The sequence below is a fragment of the Schistocerca cancellata genome, chromosome 4 (genome assembly GCF_023864275.1).
Source record: "Schistocerca cancellata isolate TAMUIC-IGC-003103 chromosome 4, iqSchCanc2.1, whole genome shotgun sequence".
NCBI classification, from domain to species: Eukaryota; Metazoa; Arthropoda; class Insecta; order Orthoptera; family Acrididae; genus Schistocerca; species Schistocerca cancellata.
In genome coordinates this window covers 22,682,278-22,701,773 of record NC_064629.1, presented here as the reverse complement: position 1 = coordinate 22,701,773, position 19,496 = coordinate 22,682,278, and the positions used below count along the sequence as shown (strand labels likewise).

At 36.2% G+C, this 19,496-nt stretch overlaps 1 protein-coding gene across 1 annotated transcript in view; it reads right to left on the bottom strand.

Moving 5' to 3' along the window:
- Window positions 1-383: 383 nt before the first annotated feature.
- LOC126183868 (polypeptide N-acetylgalactosaminyltransferase 16-like) overlaps window positions 384-19,496 on the bottom strand; it is a gene marked incomplete at its 5' end in the record, with an annotated part of 550,930 nt that continues 531,817 nt past the window's right edge. Inside the window, one exon of the mRNA XM_049926159.1 lies at window positions 384-1,136. Within this exon, the coding sequence (XP_049782116.1) occupies window positions 963-1,136 (174 nt within the window). The remainder of the gene's footprint in view (window positions 1,137-19,496) is intronic.

Sequence of the window (19,496 nt, the reverse complement as noted above, 5' to 3'; positions counted from 1 at the left end):
AATTAAAAGTAAGTAATAAGTTTACACATTCACTTGAAAACTCAGTCATAAATGTCCTCTGCAAATGAACTATGCACTTTATTTAGCTTACCTTGTAATACTACAGGAATACACACAGCATGACTTTCTTTTATGCTACAGTCTAAATAAATTATTTTTGTAGCTCATGAGGATAAAAAAGTACTGTACTGGTCCAGTACAGGTAATTTGGATTTGTTGTTATGAAGCTTAAAAGTTATTTATTATTTGCACCACTATGAGGTATAACTCAAAAGGTGTCGTAGTTATTTGATCACTGTGTATTTACCTTTCCAGGTAATATTTAGATCCCTCTAGCTGGTCAGGAATTAAGGGAATTTACAGAATATTACTACATTTTAAATTTAAGTAACAAATTTATTATAAACCAGAACTACAGAATGTGACAGCTCTGTGGAATGAAACAGTCTTAGCTTAATCATGTTTTGGAAAGTATATTCCAAGCTGAAGCTGGTAGAGAACTTAGAATTCTACTTGTGATGTACAGTCTGATCTGCAAAATAACAGATCACATATACTTGTAATATCTCATTGTCTATGATTATAAATAACAATATTCATGTGTCCATCATGGCATTAAAATAAATAATGTTCTTTTTAGTTCAATTTTTCACAGCCATTAATTGACATTTTTATATCTTTAACATCTTAAGCACCTTAATTGTTAACTCAGTTCATTATTTTATCTAGGTAATGCCCCTGAAGTGAATTTCATTTATGTAAATGTCTCTGTTATAATAAGAATGATTTCTCATTTACACATTCTTGTTTCATCACCACAAAACATAGTTTTGATAGCTAAATGCTATTTTCATATACATGTAGCCTAAATACAAAAAAGACAACATGTGTATAGCATAATGTTGATTATCTCATCTTTTTCCATGAGATTTATTACATATGTTTTAAACTGATTATGACAATCACGTAATCCGGACGGAGGAATCATATTGCATTTGTAGTTCCACAGTGAAATCCCATTGTTGTGACAGTGCTCCAAGCCGACACTCTGATAACATAACTTCACTTTGTATTCCTGTTTCAAGGCACTGCCCTCTAGCAGTTAGTATTACTGCTCGACCATGTCGACTCCATTCCTAAAACACACACTTATCAGTTAAACTTCCTTCAGAGCCATGTTAACATCGATGTTTACAAAAGTTACTTCAGTTATGAACAAGTCACTTGTACTCAGTAAAGAACATACTGTCTTGATTTTTAGAACAGTGTCACTAACAAAATTTCAGGTTCATTTATTGTATTAAAGATACCTGTGGCAAGTAAGCGGTTGCATCAGTTATGTTATGTCTCCTTGTGAAAATGAATTTACTGACTATGGGCACAAAAATTTTTGCTGAGATGAAAAGGGTTTTCTAAACAGGTAAATTCTGTAACTTTTATATCTCTGAAATGTTTGTCCTGCATGAATAAAGAGATAAAAGTACTTCAAGTTCTTAAAGCATTTACTAAAGGGACAAGTAATTCCTCACAGGGGAACAAATATGTGTGGAACAAAAGAACAAAATAGTGTATGTACTTTATAAGTATCCTGTTAAAATGCTAGAATACAAAACTTGAAAGACATTATAGTAAAATGATTGTATTGTGAGAAGATAAACTCCTCATCATAAATGTCAACAATCAGAAACAAACTACAGGGGATGAAACTATTCTATTGATTTGCCGGTTTGCTGCAAATTTAAATATATTATCTCATATATCAAGTATATTGTTTTATGAAGATGAACTCATCTCAGAATATTATTTGGCTAAAAATTTACAAAAGCTTACAAAATTGTTCTCTATTAGTTTCACCATATCAAATGTAATCTGTATGTTATTCTGTATATTACTCCTTGTTAATACCTTTAGATTAAAAGAAACCACTCATGAAAAATTGAGTTCTCTCTACACATACACAAAAAAAAGAAAATTTGCTGGCTTTTGGAGTAACCCTTTTATGAGCTAGAATGAGATACATACATAATTTTTGCAGGAGAGCTTCTCTGAAGTTTGGAAGGTAGGAGAAAAAGTACTGGAGGAAGTAGAGCTGTGAAGACACTTGTGTGGCTCATTTGATAGAGCACTTGCCCATGAAAGACATAGGTTCTGAGTTTGAGTCTTGGACCAACAGACAGTTTTAATCTGCCAGGAAGTTTCATCCTATTTACATGCTTGGTAGCAGCACACCTCCATACTTTAATTCCATATGTGAGACATGGATGCACTAAAGCATAGTTAGATAATAATAATTTGCTCATAACTGAGAACTTGCAACATTGTCCTTATTGTGTAAATTGATTTTCTTAATTTTTGGCATAAAAGATGAATGTGATGCTCCTGAGAGATATGTCTGTCTAAAATTACACCAAACAAAGTTTTATTGTCCAATTGTATTTCTGCACCATCATCAGATACAACAGTCCATTGCACTCCATCTGTTTGATGATCTATTTGGAAGTTCATTTGGCTTTCTTTTACTAATGTTTAAGCTTAAGTGATTATCTTGGAATTAGTTCTTCGAATAATACACCAGAAAAATTATTGGCCAGATCATTCTTGTTGGGTCCCCAATGAACAACTGTTGTGCAATCAGCATAGTTAAGTACCTTTTGTTGTGCCATGTGGACAGATCATTAATATATAACATGACCAATAAAGGCCTCAGAACTGACCCTTGGGGCACACTGCACTTTACGATAACTGGACTGAAGTTCTACTTCTTAATAATGTTGGCCACTTTGTGTGTGACTTGTGAGCGTGCATGTCTATCTTGTAGCCCATAAGTTTCCAGTTTATCAAGTAGAAGCTCATGAGATGAAATATCAAATGGATGTGAGAAATCTTGGCACAAACATGCCATCTTTCCTTTCTCACCCAATTTCTTTAATATTGTCTGCACTAGGTCACATATGGCAAATGTTGTTGAGTAGCCTTATCATAAAACCATGTTGGGTTTCTTTTAAAACTTTTTCTTGGATAAGAAAATTTTCTAATCTTAATACAATAATTTTTTCTAATACTTTTCTTAAGATCAGAATTAAGCTGATTAGTTGGTACTTTTCAACTTTATTGGTACTACCTTTTGTGTAATAGGCTGACTGTTGTATACTTCAATTCAGATGGAAAAACAACTCCATTCAATTTTTTATCAAAAAGATGTACCAGAACAGGAATGAGTGAGTGTTTGCATCATTTTAAGATAATGGAGGAAATTTCATCCGATGCAGTAGAGAATTCATTCCACACTTAATTTATAATTTGTTCTGTTTCAGCTTATCTGTTTCATACCTGTATACTAATTTCTGTACCTGGTAAGGAGGTCCGAAGTCATTAGCTCCTCATCAGCTCCAAAGTTCAAACATATGCTACCTCAATTACTAAAAAGCATATTAAAAGCACTGCTGGCCACTAATGCTCTAAAACATTTACACTATCACCCTTCAGTTGGATATTGCTGACACTAAGGTTTGTTTTTATGTTAAATCTCTCATTTATACAGTTCCATACTGATTATTTTGTTATTTGAGTTTGCTACTTTTTGTTGTATAATTTTCTTAGTGTATAAATTTCGTGCCTGTTTATAGGCTTTTCAACATATTTGGTAGTTATCTCTAGCTGATGTCTTTGGGGACTCTTCATAGATTTTCCAAGTAACAAACATTTTGTCCTCCAGCTGTTTCACTTCTGCAGGCAGTCTTACATGGTTTTCAGCATATTTATTTTTGAAAGTAATTGGGCATGTTACATTGAAATGAATGAAGAAAATGTCATACAAGTTATTCCATTTTGTCTGCAGCATTTTCTCCACAATAAACAACATTCCATGTCTCAGACTGCGATGCAGACTAACTTCTCTAAAGACTTCTCATTTACACATCTTATTTCCCTCATCTCATTATGTGCTTTGTGAATCATGTATATTCAGTATTTCCATTATCTGGCAAAGATGGTCAGAGTGGTGATAGTTTATTCTATCAACTGTACAGTTATCTAAGTCAGTGTAAAAGATATCTATACAGATAAAGGTGTTTGTAGCTAGTCTGGTTGGCCCATCAGCTCTGTTTGGCAAATTATAGCTACACAGAATACTATGTGCTTTTTTAAAAAATCACCAGATAAAACAATACCTATGTTCGTATATTTTCTGCATACAGTGTCAACCATTTTTTCTGTATATTGTAATAAATTATCAGCTATGCTACTAGGAGATCTGTGCAGTCCTATAATAATTAGTGGTATTTTATTTACCACTAGCTTTATTGCTGAAAATTCAAATGTCATTTACATAAAATCCAGTTTTGTGAAATGTAGTTAGTCTTTATAATATATGTCAACACCCCTTCCCCCTTTTTTATGTTATGATAAACTGAAATTACTGAGCAGTGTATAGCTGTCAAATTTAGTCATAGTAATTATGCTATTGGACAAACCATATGTTGTAATAATGAACACATCTGCATTTTCCTCATTGAATGCTTGCTATAATTGTATGCACTTGTTGCTTAGATACTTGATTTTTGGTATAGTACTTTGAGCCCCATTCTGTTTTTTTTTGTTTCTTCAGGATATTTCTTGCCAAAGCTTACCTTTTCACAATTTTCCTGTGGTATATTAAGTTCAGGTGCTATTGAAAATGTGAACATTTCTCTGTTTACTGTATCATTTACCATTCCCATTAGGATATATTTGCTTCCCAAGCCCATTGCATTGTTCTCTCATACCATTAGTTTCCTTTACTTATATTTATGATTGTTATACAAATGATACACTGCCTGACAAAAAAGTGAAGCACTCAGAAGACATTGTTGGATGTCAATGTATCTATGTATATGATCATACCTTTGGTAGGTATGTAAGAGATTTGAGTTGCAATTCTCTGTAACAGGTAGAACAGCCACAAGATTGTGTTAGTGTTTTTTATATTTAGTGTTGTTACCAGACTCAGTAGGGTATATAAGCGGCATGAACAGCATGAGATGTTGAGTGATTACTGTGAAGGACACATACTGATATACGCGTGCGAGACAACATTATCAGCACCTGACAGAATATGAAAGTGGCCTCACAGTGGGTTTCGATTTGGCCAGCTGGATTTTTGGGGCATTCAGATATGACTGTGACCCAATGTTGCACTACATGGGAACATAAGGGCAAGTACACCTATCCTCAAGTTTCTAGTTGGTCACGTCTGACCATTATGAGGGAATATCACTATATTGTGCACCAGGCACATTATAACCTTGTCAAATATGTGCCTGCCATCCAAGAACAAGTAATTGATTCCCTGAAAAATTCTGTGTTATTCCATATTATTTGTCAGAGACTACCAGCAGCAGGAGTAGCAAATTGTTGTCCCACGTGTAGATGACTGTTTCATCACAACACAAATGGCCACATTTGGAGTGGTGCAGTTACTAGGAAGAATGTATAGCTGGTGAATGACATTGTATTGTGTTCAGCGATGAATCACAGTTCTGCACTACCCTGGATGAGTCTGGTGGCAACCTGAAGAGAGGTCAAATTCTTCCAGTGGTTCGGAGAGGCACAGCAGCGATGCTCCTTGTGTCATGGTGTGCGGAACCATCAGGTGTGACTTCAGGTCACAGCTGGTAGTAATGGAGGAAACTCTGACAGCACCTTGGTATGTGACAGACATCCTGTGTTCTCATGCATTACCCCCATGTGACAATATTGTGGTGCCATGTTTCAACAAGAAAATGCTTGTCCATAGATAGCAGGTGTCTTACAAACTGTCTGTATGATGATGAGCTACTCCTGTGGCCAGCAAAATCCACACATCTGTCACTGATAGAACATGTATGGGATCAATTTGGATGTCAACTCAATCCCAGTGCCAGTATCCAGGACATCACAGACCTGTTACAACAATTGTGAGCCAGTTTGCCTCATGAGAATACACAATGACTTTATGACATCCTTCCCAACCAAATCAGTGTGTGCATCCAGATTAGAGGGAGTGCAACATCGTACTGATAAGTGGGCTCATACCACCAAGTTCTTTATATGTTTGACTCAATTTTGTAATCACTGAAATAATGACCATGTACCATTTCAACTTGTGAAGTTTCATTTCATTCCCTTCTCCCCTTCTAACTGCTTCACATTTTTGTCAGGTAGTCTATATCCAGAATAGCAAAACTGTTTTACAATTTTATATGCATAATGGTTCTCTGAAGTTATGTAGCAGTGTTTAATTAGAAAAAAATGTGGCTTTTACAGTAATTTGAATTTATATTTTTGAGATCATTCAAAGAAAGAAAAAGAAGGGTGATTGTGGCCGCATCATGTTGATGATGAGGTCATTAAATATCAAGAACAGGCTTGGATTGGGGAAGAATGGAGAAGGAATTCAGCCACATTCTTTCACAGGAACCATCTCAGGACTCACATTAAACAGTTTAGGAAAGTCACAGAAGGGCTAAATCTTGATGGGGGATTTTAACTGCTGACCTCCTACAGATAAGGCCAGTGTCTTACGACTGTGCCACCTCACTTAGTGAGCACATTGAGGATATCTTTGTATGGAATAAGGTTGCATGTGGCATACCAGCAATATATCTGAGAATTTATTTGATTTCTGTACATGACACAGAAGCAATGTTGTTTTAACTTTCCTATGCTAATCATACGCAAAAGGGACAGACAGGGCTGGTTCAAGGCCCAAGCAACACAAGTGACCACTTGGTGGGCCAAGGTGAGAGGGGTGCCAGAAGTGCCATTTGTACAGAATTTGTACTCAGGGTGTATCATAATTTATAGTGAAAACAGCTCATTTCCATGCTCAACAAGTCAGATTATTTTTAGAAGTCTTACCAAGAGCTCAACAAATAACAGGTAATGTATGAGGAAGAGAGAGAAAAGGGAGAGGGTGCCAAATGATGTGGTGCTTGTGTGGAAAAGTAGAAGGGGGGAGTGGCTCCGAATTCCTGCAACAAATGAACATGAAGTGATTAGGGTGACTAGGGGCTTAAAACCAAAAATGGCAGCAGGTGTAGATGAATCAGTAATAATAAACACTGCAGCACGGATTTCAAAATCTTTAGCACATATTGCCTATTTATCTTTCAGTGAAGGTGTGTTTCCTCAGTCACAAAAGCTCTCAAAAATGAGACCACTATTAAAAAATTGAGACAGAGATAAAATAGAAAAATTCTGTCGATATCACTTCTTTCTGTTTTCTCTGAAATATTAGAGAAACTGATGAAATTAAGAGTCACTAGTTACCTAGACAACAATAAAGTTTTAAATTGTAATCAATAGAATTTCTGTGCAAAATGCAGCATAGAAGCTGCAGTCATAGGCTACACTCAAGAAACAATTATAAATTTGGAGAAAAACAAAATTGTAGTAGAGATTAGTTTAGATCTGTCTACCGCCTTTGATACCAACTTCCATTAAATCCTCCTTGATAAGCTTGAAGGAGTAGGTATTAGAGGAAGAGCTAAAATGTGGGTCCAGTCATATCTCAAAAACAGATCTCAGATTGTAGAGCTCATCACTGTTAATTCAAATAAACAAGTAAGGTTAGTTTCAAAAGGAAAATAAGTTCCTTTAGGAGTATACCAAGTCAGCGTCTTAGGACCACTACTCTTTCTCATGTATATGAATGAGTTACATTATAATATGACCAAAATTGTATTATATGCAGATGACACACATCAAATAGTGAGCAACTTTAAAAATTCATTACATTCCACTACTAATAAAATCTTAAAAAGTATTGAGACTTGGTTCAGTGCAAACAAACTTACATTGAATGCAACGAAAACAAATTACATGCAGTCTGGTAAAATGATTCAGTATTAAATCATTCATCTAGAACTAGATGACAGACTAATAGAGAGAGTGCAGTTTGCAAAACTGTTGGGAAAGCATCTAGATGAAGCTATGAATTGGAAACAGTGTGTAAGACTCCTTACACACAGACTTAGAAGGCATCAGAATGGCATACTTTACATTTTTTTCATTCCATTGCCTCATATGGGACAGCATTCTGTGCTAGTTCAAAATCTAATTTAAAAGAAATTTTTATCTTGCAAACACAGGCTGCTCAAATAATAAGCCACAGTCCTACACAACATCACTGCAGGTCTCTTTTCAGGAAATCAGGAATACTTACTTTTGTCATCACTCTATATATTTAAATGTGAACTCTTGACCAAAGCAAATCTAAGCAATCTCCACACAGATGCTGATGGTCACAAATATAACACAAGAAACAGGAATGATATCCACATAGAACAAATAAAAAGATCACAAACTGAGAAGTGTGTAAGCTATATGGATATTAAACTCTACAATGCATTATCTCAATATGTTAAAGTATTTTACAGGATGGCATAAATTTTAAATTAGAAAATTTGTAATTGATAAATGTTGCTACTCAGTAAATGAATATCTTGAAGACCAAGAAAAAGATTTTATAAACTATTCTCCAATATACATACTGCAGTTTTGTGATAAATCTCCGTGTGGGGTGGCTGTGCGGTTTGAGGCATATTGTCACGGATTGCGTGGCCCCTCCCACCGGAGTTTTGAGTCCTCCTTTGGGCATGGGTGTGTGTAGTTTTCTTAGGATAAGTTAGTTTAAGTAGTGTGCATGTCTAGGGACCGATGACCTTAGCAGTTTTGTCCCTTAGGAATTCACACAGATTTGAACATTTGTGGTAAATCATGTGAGAAGTTTTTACCTTTGCATGTTTCAGTTTATACTATACTACTTTACCATTTTTATTATTATTTATTCTACATGTAATTACTACTGGGAAAAATTATTAAACAACATTCATGTTGTTGTTGTTGTGGTCTTCAGTCCTGAGACTGGTTTGATGCAGCTCTCCATGCTACTCTATCCTGTGCAAGCTTCTTCATCTCCCAGTACCTACCGCAACCTACATCCTTCTGAATCTGCTTAGTTTATTGATCTCTTGGTCTCCCTCTACGATTTTTACCCTCCACACTGCCCTCCAATACTAAATCGATGATCCCTTGATGCCTCAGAACATGTCCTACCAACCGATCCCTTCTTTTAGTCAAGTTGTGCCACAAACTTCTCTTCTCCCCAATCCTATTCAATACTTCCTCATTAGTTATGTGATCTACCCATCTAATCTTCAGCATTCTTCTGTAGCACCACATTTCAAAAGCTTCTATTCTCTTCTTGTCCAAACTATTTATCGTCCATGTTTCACTTCCATACATGGCTACACTCCATACAAATACTTTCAGAAACGACTTCCTGACACTTAAATCTATACTCGATGTTAACAAATTTCTCTTCTTCCGAAATGCTTTCCTTGCCATTGCCAGTCTACATTTTATATCCTCTCTACTTCGACCATCATCAGTTATTTTATTCCCCAAATAGCAAAACTCATTTAGTACTTTATGATGTGTTGGCAGAAGAGCCAACACCATGTTGCTAGAGGAGGCCGAAATGCACGCGTTAAAGCTCATGCAGACTGGCGTGAGGTCTGGAACAGTTAAGGGAATGTATAGTAGCAAATAAAGTATGTAGTTGATGTAATACTTAACTTTAATCCACAACTGGAGAACATCGCTCTTGTTGATACATGACTTATAATCTCAATATAAACTGGCAATGGCGCCCCGCCAGGCTGCAGCAAATGACGCAGCTGAAGGCCACGCTAACCATCATCTTGGCAAATGAGAGCGCATTCGCCAGCGTAGCCCCGTGAGCAAAGCTGGCTGTACAACTGGGGCGAGTGCTAGGACGTCTCTCTAGACCTGCCGTGTGGCGGCGCTCGGTCTGCAATCACTGACAGTGGCGACACGCGGGTCTGTTGTATACTAGTGGACCGCGGCCAATTTAAAGGCTACCACCTAGCAAGTGTGGTGTCTGGCGGTGACACCACACTTTAAGTGTCTCGTTTCCTAATATAATTCTCTCAGCATCAACCGACTTCATTCGACTACATTCCATTATCCTCGTTTTGCTTTTGTTGATGTTCATCTTATATCCTCCTTTCAAGACACTGTCCATTCCGTTCAACTGCTCTTCCAAGTCCTTTGCTGTCTCTGACAGAATTACAATGTCATCGGCGAACCTCAAAGTTTTTATTTCTTCTCCATGGATTTTAATACTTACTCCGAATTTTTCTTTTGTTTCCTTTACTGCTTGCTCAATATACAGATTGAATAACTTTGGGGAGAAACTACAACCCTGTCTCACTCCCTTCCCAACCACTGCTTTCCTTTCATGTCCCTCTAGTCTTATAACTGCCGTCTGGTTTCAGTACAAATTCAAAGAAATTATAAATTTACTGGTATATGTTGTATTCAATTTCATTTTGTACATTCCATATTTTTAATTTCTGTGTATGACAAGTTTAATATCATTTGTATGATGACATGGATCCTAAATAAATAAATAAGTAAATAAGATGTCACTTGCATGAAAAAATGTTCTTGAACCAGCCCTGGGGAAAGACATACATTTCCAAGCTGCGAAGTTATTTGGCTTAAGATTTCAATGTGATTTATACCTTGATCATTCAATAAAATATCTCCACTCATTGTATAATCAATTGAGTGGACAATTTTGAAGTTTCTCTATAACTATGTGTAGCATTTCTGTATCATGCTGTTACCTTTGGTGAGGAATTCTGCAGCAACGGCAACTTTAAATCCTATTGAAATTTCATTAGGACCTGGTACCTCATTTGTCCAGAGCTATTTCCATTGTTTTTCAACTATCACCGTTCTGTGTCATCTATGTGGAAGTTTGTGTGGTAACATAACATGGTCTCCCTGTGTAAATAAACTTTGAAATACAGAATTTAAGGTTACAGCTTTAGTTACATTGGCATTTTCTTAGTGCCAGGCTCAGTAATGCATTGTGTAATTAGGGCTAAAAGCTCCTGAGTTTCTCTGACAGATCTTGAAGTAAAGTCTATGTTTAGAAGTTGCAGTAGGAGTCATCAACAGATTGCCTTAAAAATTTGTGAATATCTACTTTTTTTCTGTTTTGCTCCACATATTTCTTCTCTGTTGCTTTACCAATTTCAGATATGACTTTTAAACAAAGATGGGCATCTCCTAACACTTTTTACCATATTTGATATTAATATACTTATAACCTATAAACTGATGAGACTGGCCACTGTGAGATTGAGTGTCACCTGATGACACTGTGGTCATGTAATGCTGTAAGGAAAGTATGTAAGCTGAGAAGAGACAAATGGAAACAAACAGGGAAACATTCTAGCAAGATAATGGGCTACAAATGTGGAAATGCACTGACATAACTGACTTTCACAAAGGGCGAATTGTTGTGGCTTGGTGCCTGGGAACAAGCAGCTCTGAAACAGCAAGGCTGGTCAGCTCTTCATGTGCTACTGCCATGAGAATCTATGAAAACTTTTTTTTAAGGACATTGGATGTCCATACCTCATCACAAAATGTCAAGTTTGGAGGCTTGTTTGCTCTGTAAAGCAGGAAAGGAGGTAATCTGTGTAGATCCAAAGATAGTGTACATTGGTTGTCCAAGAGTAAGTGTTTCAGAAACACACCATTCAGTGCTCATTGTTGAAAACAGAACTCCACAGTAGACAATCCCTACATGTTCCTATGTTGACCCAACAGCATCACAAATTAGGATTGCAGCAGGCTAGGTATCATTGAGATTGGATCTTGGACTAATGGCAATGTGTTATCAGATCAGGTGAACCATGCTTCTCATTACATCAGGTTGACAGTTGTGTCGGGGGGGAGGAGAGATGTTGTAAGCTGACATGCACTAAATGACAAGGTTATCAGCACTTGGTTGTGTATGGATATGCAATGACCATGCACCACACCATGAGAGCAGGCCTGTGGGGCAGTAATATGCTATTGGGGACAATTACCTGGATGTCCAAGGGACCAGAGGTAATCAAAGGCATTATGACAGTTGTGTACTACTTGGACATTATTTTGGACCACCTGCATCCCTTCATGCTTGATGTCTTCCGTGATGATGATGGTGCATTCTAACAGGATAATTGTCCATGTCACAAGCCAGAATCATGCTACAGTATTTCAAGGAGTGTGGTAGTGAGTTCATGTCCATATCTCTGCCAGCAAATTCACCTCGCCTGAGCCCTAAGGAACATATATAGGACACGATAATTATGATGATTTATAGCAGTATGATAGCTATTAATACAGTGGCCTAGCTTGTCAGACAGGTAGGGGAGCCAGAACTGGATCAAACCTGTGCAGTGGGTTAATGATCATGTGCTCGTACATCAGCCAGCCTGAGTAGGGTTATTAAGTGATTTACCATGTTCATTTAGGCAAATTATGGGTAGGTCCCCAAATTCCATACAAAAAATATTATAACACACATATTTACATGATTCACATACAGATGGGATGCACAACTTCCCTCCCTTAGGTTTCCTGCGTGACTGGTATTGAGAAGGGTGCCCTGCCACTCAGTCAAATAATAAAATTTGCCAAATCCTGAAAAGAGTGGATCCCATATTAAATGGGATAAATGGAAAAATCAAAAAAAGATAAATGGTTTATAGTAGTGGGTCACATTACATTTCAAAATTTCACAAACTGAACTGCTCAAAAAGAGTTTTGCATCACTGGTATATCTACGAACATGTGTAGTTTGATTCCTGTAAAGCATGGAATAGAAGGATATATTAAACTAAAAAAAATTATGTTCCTGTGAAATGAAAACAAAGCAATGACCAAAGTAAAGTCAGTCTGTGTGAAAGTGCACAGCTTCTCACAACTTTCAAATCAAAATCAATATCATGATGCTCTACCCCTTGCATTGTAATATGCTTGCTTCCTCCTTGGCATGCTGTCCACCTGGTGGTCGAGATGTTGCTACTAATATCACCCACTACACAAAGAAGTTTCCTGCAGTGGTGTTCTACAAGTTTCAACTGGTCTCAAGATGCCCAATCATGTTCATATCAGCAAGTATTGCAGGCCATTCCGTTGACTGACTCCTGCAAATATTTTGCTTCATCCAGGGTTTATGACTTTTGTCTACAGTCTTAATTTTATGTAATGTACTATCTGACACATGTAAACTTTAACATAACACCATTCCAGCAATATGGAGACAGACTTGGAGAGAGGCGTTGATTTTATGCATTTGACACACAGTTCTGTCATTCGCTATCTTGACCCAAGAGGTCACAGTTAACATGTTTTACGGTACTACCCCTTAGCTCTCTCCAGGAAATTACTGCCCAGCTAAGCTGGTAGATCAGGAGCTTGTATCTATTCATTGAAGCTATCATTATGCCAGTTCTCTAATACAACTGTTATTTCATTTTTCTGGGCATGGAATTTCATTTCGAATTCTGTTCGATTGTGTGTTGTTGAATAAGATGATTCTTGTTTAGTTCATTGGTAATGATTTAGATACATGTTACTTTCAGTCATAATGTTTACACTCCACTGCATTTTTTAACATTGAGCTAGTGATAGTTTTTGTTCCTACAAAGTATGTGGTTTATGGCAGTGACCTGCCTAATTAATGTTAAGCTATGACAGGACTTGAACCAATGAATTTTATTAGTGCATCATGGACACAAAGTCTATTGAGTTATGTCAGCAGCAGATGATGCTGCAGCAACAACAGCACAACAAGAGGAATTACAGCACCAAATTATGAGACAGTTCATTACACTACAGAAACAGCAGAACAATCTGCTGAAATGTACAGCAGTATGGGATAATGTTCTTCTAACACTACCAAACACTGCTCATATTGAGGCCAGTATTGTGAGAACTTACATTTCCAGTGTTTCATCATTAGAAGGAAACTTGGAACACAAAACTCCAATAGTTTCTTCTGTTTTGCAAGACTAGAAACATTTATTATACTCATGTTCAGCCTATTTTTTTTTTTTTTTTGCCTTCTATTAATCACATTTCTGAGCTGGTTCACAAATAGTGATCACACATAGAAAATAGTAGGCTGAGTAAAATCTTCTTGGTTCTCAAGATATGTCATCTCAAATATCCTCAAGCTTTTGACAGCTTTCTCTATCATTGTTGCCAGGAGTAAAACTACTGAATGTTAGCCTTACTGCTGCAATTTTCTTTTTTTTTTAATTTTGATGTTTTCTTATATGCATAGAATCAATTTCAAGACAATATTATTTCATCTTCAGGTACCTGTTAGGTGTACTACACAAATTGAATGCCCTAAGTACCGTAACTGTTGTTCCTACATGGGAGGTGCCTATAATGTGTCTGCCACACTGTTTGATAATTCATGTGTCGAAGCAAAAATGACATAGTTTTTATACAGAGAGTAGAGGCTGTTTGACACGAAAATATCAATTTGTGTGGCAGACAAATCATAGGCACCTTTCTTGATGGAATGACAGCTACAGTACTTATGGAATTCAGTTCATGATGCATGCCTACCAGGTGTCAGAAAATGAGACAATGTTGCCTTGAAATTGATTGTAAGTACATGAGATAAACATAAAAATAACGTACAGCTGTAAGGCAACTGATTTTCATTGGAATAAATAAATATCAGCTGAAAGTCCTCTGGATCTCCATTATGTAGCCAACAGACAGCAGCATCTTCCAGAGGGGGGCTGAAATGACACATGCACATGATGAACATTTGGGCAGCTTCTAGCAACATGGGCCTGCTGCAGGACTGAGTGATGTCTGAGGGGCATGAGGGGCTGCCACCACATTTGAAATGGCTGCTCCCACTTCTCTACATGTGTCCAGCACCCATATTTACCTTTGTTATATAAGCAGAATTCTGTGCCAGTCCCAACATTTGAAGCTGTGCTACTGATGATAATGATGCTGGGGATAGCTGTTAAAAGCTTGAAGATTAGGTTTGAAATGATGTTGCCTGAAAGCCAAGAAGATTTTATTCAGGGATACTGCTGTGAAAGATTTCAAGGACATGTAACCTCATAGCTTATCATTTGACTTCTTGTGTGGTTTGTTGCCCACTGATTTTGATATGAGGAGCATTGTTTCAAATTAACTTATCCCCAAAAAACAAAATTTTACAGGAGAAGCAAAAAAGCTGATTGCTCCTAACTCAGAAATTTTTCAAAAATTGTTAAATATGAAGTTATTGTGTTTGTACTTGTTTGTATTTGTACTTTGCTAATCATTATTGCCACAATCACATCATGCTTATTGATACCAGTTTCAATGTGGGCATCCTCAAAGAGGTCAGGACTATTTGCTGTCATTAGATCCAATGTATTTTAATTCTGAGTGGTGTTCTACATAGTTTTCAGTGAAGGTATTTGGTAATGTTTCACAGGATATTTTATCATATCCACCACTAACAAAATGTAATTTTCCCAATTAATTGTTGAATGTTTAAAGTCTCCACTCATGATTAAGTACAACTAGGGAACTTCGGTACAGAGGTTTTCTCTAAAGTTTTTGGTTATATCAAGAGACAAGTCTGGTGGCTGGAGATATAAGGATCCAATTACCATTTTATGCCAACCCCTGATACTAAGTCTTGCCCAAAAAATCTCACATGCAGCTCCAATTTCTATCTCTGTGGATCTGAGTTTCTTGTTGACTGTGACAAATACACCACTTTCATTTCTCAATTGTCTCTCGTTTTGATATACACTGAAATTTTCCCCAAAAATCTCACTGCTATCAGTTTCAGATTTCAATGAGCTTCCTGTATCTAGCATTATGTGAGCTTCACTGCATTTCAGAAATGCTTCAAACTTTGACCACGAAGTCACAGCCTTGCTTGTTACAGAACATTCAAAGTCTCTGGTTCAGTCCTTCCACTTGACTCAGAACCGAATGGCTACAATCTGTTTGTCTCTCTGCTACAATTCCTTAATAATATATTGTATTATTTAAATACTCAATTGTGTTGTTATTTACAAAACTGTTAGTCCAAAATCTTAATCTTCTGGTTAAATGTTTTGATTTATAGAGTGTTCAGAATGGTCATCCTGTTTGTTTTGCTTAAAATTTGATTCAGTCCTCATTGTTCTTCCAAACAAACGCAAACTGACATACAAAATTCTTCCTCATTGCCAGTTATCCTAGCAACTGAATCGAAGATGTTAGCACAGAAATCCAAATCTCCTACGCTGCTCCAGTCAACCCCAAATTGTTTGCATGGTAAATTATTCACATCAGTCTACTTTGCTTAATACTCTCTGCTCAATTATGATTTAAGTTGATGGCTATGCTTGGTTTTTAGTTTTTCAGGACAGCCAAAAGTCACAGTCAGTATATTTTATTGACTCTTTAATTTAATGTGAGCATTAAAGAGTGAAACCATTCAGCTAAACATAGTGAGTGTAACTTGTGGCTGTCCTGAAAAACTGTAATTTCAACAGTCACTGTTTCCCTGCAGGGAATGCTTGCTCTTGCTATGTTTGGTTTTATTTTCACTCTTTCGGCTGTCTCTTGAATTATCACCAATAACAATTTCTGCGTGAATGAAAAAGCTGTTCCCTTGCACACAGTCCCCAAGTAAAAGATAACTGTCATTACTGAACATGTGGCATTGTCAAGGAAAGCCTGCTCATCATCGTACAACCAGCTGAGCACTGTAACTAATCAGCTTCACGTAGTGTTAATGTTGGACATGATATGGTTTCAAACACACAATATAGAGGACTGAATATGATTTGAAACAACAGCTAGTTTTCAACAGCTATTTACACTGTTAGTGAATATGATTTGTTACAACCTGACTTCACAGCATGAAACATCACTTCAGAAACTGTACTCAGTTTTGTCCATTGGTGGACATAATACAATTTGAAATGAGGCTCCTCATATACACACACATTTAGTGGCTGTTAGATTACTTGATCGGCAGCTGAAACAGTTATAAGTGTTAGATAGTATTGTGTAGGTCACCAGTATGCTTCCCACTTCCTGTAATTACCTATCATTTAAAATTTAAAATTTCTGAAATGTTCTGGGCCTGACTATTGTCCTTCATTAGAACATTCTCTGTATGAATAAATTGGAGCACTCACTACTGAGGCAGGCAGTTCATCTCCATGTATACTTTATGTGTGCTTAATAATTGTGCTCTCAGTTTGAAGTATGAATTCCTGTTGATGACTGTGCTCTTATAAGCGATATTCAGTTTTCGATTCTATATGAAACCATCTATGTTAGTAAGCTACTATCCTTGAACACTGTACTAATAGCAGGTTGCCTATGTAACTGCTTCCAGCAGTAACAATAATCCGATTATAAAAATTTTGGGTGATTATTAATCAAATTTAAAACTGTTAAAGTGCTGTTTTAATCTGCTCATTAAGAGGTGTGATTTTATATTAAAAGTTTAACATAGTAAGGCAAGTACTATTGTTAGAAATTGCATGTTCTTCTTCACGCAGCATGGCTGATGGCACACAAATACCCTGATTATATTCATGCAGTATTTGAGAATGAGAGCAATTAGTGACACAAACTTTACACATAATTTTAAACCTTCATGAAACTTCTCTTGCTCACACCCCACACAAAATGATTGAAGGAAAACGTTTATCACTTATGGTACTATATCTTTTCTGTTCATGCAGTCAAACTTCAACATCTGGAACAATGTTTTAATTCATTAATTCTTTATAACTGACTCTATTTACAACACAGTTTGCAGAGAGTATTCACATATGCACCTGCAAAACTATATCACTGAATGACACATAGTTCAAGAGCTATTATGTCATAAGTAGTCAGATGCATGGAAAACTAGCTTTTGCTAAAAATGGCAGACAGTTAAACTTCAGCATCATGAGTCATGTTTTAATTAATTACTTATTTACTGTTAACTCTATTCATAAAACACTTTGCTGACAGTATCTACATGTATCACTGAATGTATTTGCAAAATTATGTCACTGTATGACAGGCAGTTCAGAAGGTAAGACGTCAGAATAATTGAGGTGTGTGAAAAACTAGCTTAAAATGGAGTGCAAATTACCCAGATGACATTCAACCAGTGTTTCATGATGAAAGCACTAAGTGCCTTCCAATAAACTTTAAATTTTTCTAAACTATTTCTTGCTTACATATTTAAAGTCAGATATTCAACACATTAACTCATTTGTAACATAATTAGACATTTGAAGCTGTTTTATACATGGCAGTTTGATTATTTAAGGAATCAAGGGTTTACTGACAAATCCTAAATGGCCACACCTATTTGAGAACACTGCCAAATTCTCTTTAAACCTAGGTATCTCAGATCACTCTGCTCTGCTTATAGAACTAAACTTTAAAAAAGAGCTACATGCTGAGCTGAAATCAAATAAGAGTCCTGAGTTCACAAAATATGTTAAAGCATATAAAAAACTATTTAAGAAGGTTGCAAAAGCAGCAAAGGAAATGGAAAACACTAAATTCATTAAAAACCACACAAATAAATCCAAGGCAGTATGGACAGTAGTCAAATCTGAACCTGGAATCAAACCTAGCAACCAGGAAATCTCTAAAATAAAGGTACAAAACAAAATAATTGTACATCCTACTCAGATATCAGAAAATTTTAATAAATCCTTCATAAATGTAGCAAAATCTGATGTTGATGTAGTCTCTTATCAAGGCAATGTACATTTGTTTGGCTCAATACAGAGCAAGAAAGAGAGCCTACTAAATTTAACAAAGTAACAGTAAAATATGTAGAGAAAACTATACTAATCGTAAAAAATAAAAATTCTGTGGGAGGGGATGAAATACTTGCCAAAGTCATTAAGGCAGTAACAAATATAGTAGCACACCTACCACACAACATAATTAATCAGTCACTTGAAGATGGGCACTTTCCAGACTTACTAAAATATGCAGAAGTCAAACCAGCATTAAAGAAAGGCTCCAAAGATGATATGCGAAATTACTGTCCAATTTCTCTTCTTCCCGTGTTTTCTAAGATGTTTAAAATGATTGTTGCAATTCAAATCCAAAATTTCTGCTACAAATACAATGTTATCTCAAAAAATCAATTTGGATTCCAGTAAGGCAAAAATACAATTCATGCAATCAATAAATTTGTGACTTAAGTTAGTTCCACTTTGGACAAGTCACAAAAACCTGTGGGAATCTTCTGTCACTTAACATTTGACTGCATGAATAACTCCATACTATTATATAAAATGAAAAAAGCATGGAATTATGTGTAGCGCCTTACAGTGGTGTAAGTCATATTTAATGGAGAGAAAGCAAAGGGTTGTCATAACATCATGCAAAGGGAAATACTCCTTGAAGTGGAGAACCATCTCACAGGGCCCAATCCTCTTTCTTTTTTTATGTAAATGATTTACCCACAAATATAAATTATCATTCAGTTTTATTTGCTGATGACACATCAGTACTGGTAGAAAATAAAAACACAGAAAAAATTCCTGAAAATTTCATAGAAACTCTAGAAAACCTAGATGTTTGGTTCCATCTAAATGGCCTAAAGCTAAATA